We start from the raw sequence: 4,785 nt of genomic DNA, 5'->3' as shown, positions 1-4,785 counted from the left end.
CCCCCCCCCCCCCCCCAGGAATTATGATATACCCCTGCTCCGGTCATACCCTCCATCCCTCTATCCCTTTGGAGTGTTGGGGCCAAGGCCCACCCCACCCCTCAATCTCATCCCACTGCCACCTTCAAGATAGGAACACCCCTTGCTCTCCATCCATTCTTGCAGTAGCTCGCCAGGGTCTACTTTATCCCAGATGGGACCAGTGACCCCCTCTCCCTGCCTCCATGCAGTTTATCCTATCCAGGTGCAGAGGTCTGGGCAGTGGACGGGACCCCACATCCACCCCAACTGTCTGAGCACCCCCAAGTACTCCTCAGCACCACAGGCGTCCTGCCCAGGCCTGGTCCCCTCACCTTCATGTCTGCAAGTAGCTGCAGACCATCCTTTGGCCTGTGGCACCCGATGGCCAGGTTACAGAATGTGTGTAGGTTAGGGACGATTCCTCTCTTTGCCAGGACTGGCAACAGCGCCTGTGAGGACAGACATGGTGTCACTGTAACCTGTAAGCCACTGGCCCCGGTGAGAGCCTTCTCTGGTGAAGTTCTGGGCTGGAAACTGGAGGCCCTAGCCCCAGGTGCACAGCTCTGCTGGAGGCCTCACAGCTCCCTCTGTTGACCGCATCACGCCAGTGGCCTCAGCTTGGCACTCAAGGCCCTAAGTCCTGTCTAGCCTACCTCTTAGGAATTCAACCACTCTGCATGTGCACCCTGACGTCCAACCTGCCTGTCTCCAATATGCCGTCCCTTCTCCATGAATACCTTCCTGTTCCCGTCCTCCACTCACTGTCACATGCTCCTCTGCAGGCCATCCCCATACTCGACCATTCAAGACCAGTGGCCTCAGGAACTTGTGGTCCACAATGTGGGAAGTGCTGGCCTCGGGAGTGAGGAAGGCCAGGGGTGAGGTAGAGGGTCCCCTGCTCAGCCTGGCTGGGTCAGGGAGGGTCCTGGGGATGGGCTCTATCATGTTTAGCTTGTCCACAGGAAGGTGTGCTCTGCACTGAAGGCTTGAAGGCAGAGGCAATCTGTCACCTTTGACCCCCACAAGTGCCCAGGGCAGTACTTCTGGCAAAAAAGGCATCTCATAAAAAAACTTGTCATATGAATAAACAAAATCCCATGAGGGACCCAACATCCCCATCTGTGAAATGGAGAAAGCCACGTACCAGCAGTGTCTCCTGGTCTGATCAGTAAAGAAAAAAATGCAGTGAAGCTCTTAGAAGAGCGTCCACAGAGTAAGTGTGCTGTCGAGGGATGGGGTGTAAAAGGTGAGGACACTGGAGCATCACTGGGAGCCATTAGAGGCTGCCTGAGGGCAACCTCTTGGCCCAGCTGAGTGACACCTCAGCCATATGTTCTTGCAGCACCTGCACATCTTGTGTCCCCCATGTCAAGTAATGAAATGTTTGTCATCTGCCTTCCCACCCATCCATGAACTCCACCAGGAGGGGCAGAGAACATGTCCAGCTTCTACCTGCTCGATTCCCAGCACTTCACCCCAGGTCAGGCCCAGAATGGGGCTTCAGGCGCATATGAGGACCCAAGGCAGGAAAAGACGTCAGGTTGTGCAGTCCAAGGAGCAGAAAAGGGAAGAGGAGGAGGGTCCCCAGCTAAGGGCCAAATGCCTGCCTCTGAGCCCCTTACCTTTGCCCCCTCCAGGTCTCCCAGCTTGCTTTTCTTCCTCATCAGTGTGTTGAAGAATGTCACATCAGCCTCCACCTGGTGCGTGTCCAGGAGGGTCAGCAGCAAGGCTTCCGTGGGGCTCCCAGGCTCCACCACCTCAGCCAGCAGCGTGAGGGTTTTGATGTCGGGCTGGAGCCCGTGCTCCGCCATCTTGGCCAGGAAGCCCTCCAGGCCCCCCATCAAGGCCAGCCTGTCGGAGGGGGTGGTTACTGTCCCTAAGGAGACCACAGCTGGGGGGATGGTCTTGAGGGTCAGGAGATTGACCTCCAGCTGCAAGGGAGGTGGCTTCAGGGCCACTGGGATGAGGGCCACTGTGTGGTCAGGCTCTGCCTTGGTTTCTACCTCAGGCTGGGCCTTGCTGGTCAATCTGGCCTCTTGAGGCTCTGGAGGCCCCTCAAGTACTTGAGAAGGTTCCAGAAGCAGCTGCCTCTCTAGGGCTTCCACGTGCAGCCTAGCTGACATGCTGTCACCTGCCTCAGCCTGGGCTCTTCCCCTTGCCCGCCGCCTGCCTCCCGGGGGCTGGAGCAGGGCTGTCTCTTCCCTGGGCCTCAGGAGCAGCTCTGAGGCCACCTCCGGGTCCCCCAGGCCACAGTCACGAGCTGCCCCCAACAGCAAGTTGTAGATGTGCCGGCTTGGCTTGAGCCCCAGACTCAGCATCTGCCTCCACACCTGTTTGGGGAGAGACACACGTCACCTCGGCAGAAGTGGTTGCTTGGGGGCCGGCCCAGTGGCGCACTGGAGAGTGCGCCACTTGGGAGCGCAGCGGCGCTCCCGCCGAGGGTTCGGATCCCATGTGGAGACCGGTTCCCGCTCACTGGCTGAGTGCGGTGCGGGCGCAACACCAACGGTTGCGATCCCGTTGCTGGTCCCCGGTACGGGCACGACACCAAGGGTTGTGATCCCATTACCGGTCAGTAAAAAAGACAAAAAAGGTAAAAAAAAAAAGAAGTGGTTGCTCAGAGTCAGGAGTCAGGCCAGCAAATGCCAAAGGCAAGACAACCATATGCAAAGTATTGGGGTTGTCCTGTGGCTCACTTGGGAGAGTGCAGTGCTGATAACACCAAGGCAACGGGTTTGGATCCCATATAGGGATGGCTGGTTTGCTCACTTGGGAGAGAGTGGTGCTGACAACACCAACTCAAGGGTTAAGGTCCCCTTACCAGTCATCTTTAAAGAAAAAAAAAAAAGAATATGGAAAGTATCTAACACCAGGCTCTGGCAACTAAGAATTGTCAGAACTCTGGAACTCCCTAGGAGGCCTCCTGTGCTTCCTTGATTTCACCCCCAAACTATTCTCACATTCTCATCCTTCTGCCTTCTTCCTGGGACCCCTGTACCGGGGGGTCTCTGCCCACCTTCTCTGTGTGCTTCCCTAAGGGGAGGTCGGCCAGAGGCTAGGTTCTGGAAGTCTAGACTGACTTTACGGCTGGAATTCGGCAGCACATCCTGAGTGCCCGCTGTGGGCCCGGCCCCAGACATAAGTGCTAAGGCTGGAACACTCAGGCTTCCTGGAGAGCCTGGTGTGGCAAGGGGCAGAGCCAACCTCAGAGACAGCAGAGGGTTGTGCTGGGGTCAGGCAGGCAGCGGCTGAAGCCCTGCTCCCTTTCACTAGCTGTGGGCCCTGGGAGCCTCCATTTCCTCTTGAGAGGAGACCATTCTCTTCTCCACAGCACGGTGGATCAGTGTTTGATCAACAAATGCAGCTCTGATAGCATCTGGGTCACTCTGAAACTCACTGAGACCCTGACATTTCTAAGAGCCACATGGATTTACTCCTCTTTGTAGGCTCAACAGGAGTCCACACTGGATGTGGGGCCAGGGGCATGCATCTCATGTCCTGCCCTCATCAGAGACAAGTGTGCAGACAAGGCGCAGGGGGAAGATGGTCAGGCCCCAGATTGGCAAAGCTTGCAAAAGGGCCACTGCCCATTGGGGCAGTGTCTTGAGGAAAGCAAGGGCCTTGGCAGCCACATCACCCAAGGAATGGTTGACAGAACCGAGGTTTAGCAAAGACACAAATGCTATCACATGATAGCAGAGTGGTGGTAGGGATTCAGGCTGTGGCATCAGATGAACTAAAGTTAAAGTTCCAGCTCTGCCACTTAGTGGGTATGGGACCTTAGGAAAGTTCCTCAACCTTTATGAGCCTCAGTTTCCCCACCTGTAAAATGGGACTAACAGGACGTAGCTCAAGCAGTTTAGTAAGGGTGCAACACAAACTGGCTGTTAATATAGTAGACTATTTCTTGCTAGAACAGACCTAGGGCAAGGGGTGGGCAGAATTAGATCTTGGTTAGTTTTTCACTATAAAGAAGCATGCTGATGGTCAGAGGATGGCTGGACGGCCACTGCTTCCAGAGATTCTGCAGAAGAGATGCAAACGTATGCTCCAGGGCTGTCTCAGATCACTGGGGCTCAAACCCTGTGCAGATAAACTGCCAAACGATCTTGATGAAATGCAGATTTGGGTACAGTAGGTCTGGGTGGAGCTAAGACCCTACATTTCTGACTCACTCCAGGAGAGGCTGCTGTTGCTGGAATGTGGACCACACTTCACACTGCTCATGGGTCCTCCCAGATAAGCTCTGGGTCCTCCCAACTCCGAGAAACCATGAAAGCAGCTGTTGTGCCAATGCTAACACTAACTCCCTGCTTGATAAGAAGGAATATCTCTGGGGGTGTGAGGTAGGATTAGAGCAGCACATTCAACTTTGATGACCATGACACTGTTGGGATTAAATGGAGACTCCTGGGTCGCACCTGCAGAGGTGCTGAATCCGGGTGGGGAGGTGGGATGGGCTGAAGGAGTACCCCAGGTGAATGTGCTGCAGGCTGTGCAGAGACTGTGAGTTTAGAGGGTCTGGGCTGACCAACCAGAAGGCCGGCCTGCAGAATGGGAGAGGCATGGGCTGGCTGTGCCTCACTTGACAGGTCGTCTCAGTGCCTCCACGGGCCTCCTCTCCTGGCCATCTGTAAAATGGGGGGAGCAGCGTGCTCTGCAGCAGCTGCTGGAAAGGCCAAAAGATCGCAAGTGTAAAAACACCCAGAACAGGGCTGGCCCGGTGGCGCACTCGGAAGAGTGCAGCGCTTGGGAGTGCGGCGA

General features: G+C 55.8%; 1 protein-coding gene across 1 annotated transcript in view; it reads right to left on the bottom strand.

The window, feature by feature from the left end:
* Nucleotides 1-353: 353 nt before the first annotated feature.
* LOC103583296 (pentatricopeptide repeat-containing protein 1, mitochondrial-like) overlaps nucleotides 354-4,785 on the bottom strand; it is a gene marked incomplete at both ends in the record, with an annotated part of 9,387 nt that continues 4,955 nt past the window's right edge. The window contains 2 exons of the mRNA XM_008564654.1: nucleotides 354-470; nucleotides 1,644-2,351. Of these exons, the coding sequence (XP_008562876.1) occupies nucleotides 354-470; nucleotides 1,644-2,351 (825 nt within the window). The remainder of the gene's footprint in view (nucleotides 471-1,643; nucleotides 2,352-4,785) is intronic.

Source organism: Galeopterus variegatus, unplaced genomic scaffold (assembly GCF_000696425.1).
Source record: "Galeopterus variegatus unplaced genomic scaffold, G_variegatus-3.0.2 Scaffold21419, whole genome shotgun sequence".
NCBI lineage: Eukaryota > Metazoa > Chordata > Mammalia > Dermoptera > Cynocephalidae > Galeopterus > Galeopterus variegatus.
This window is presented reverse-complemented; position numbering and strand designations above follow the sequence as displayed.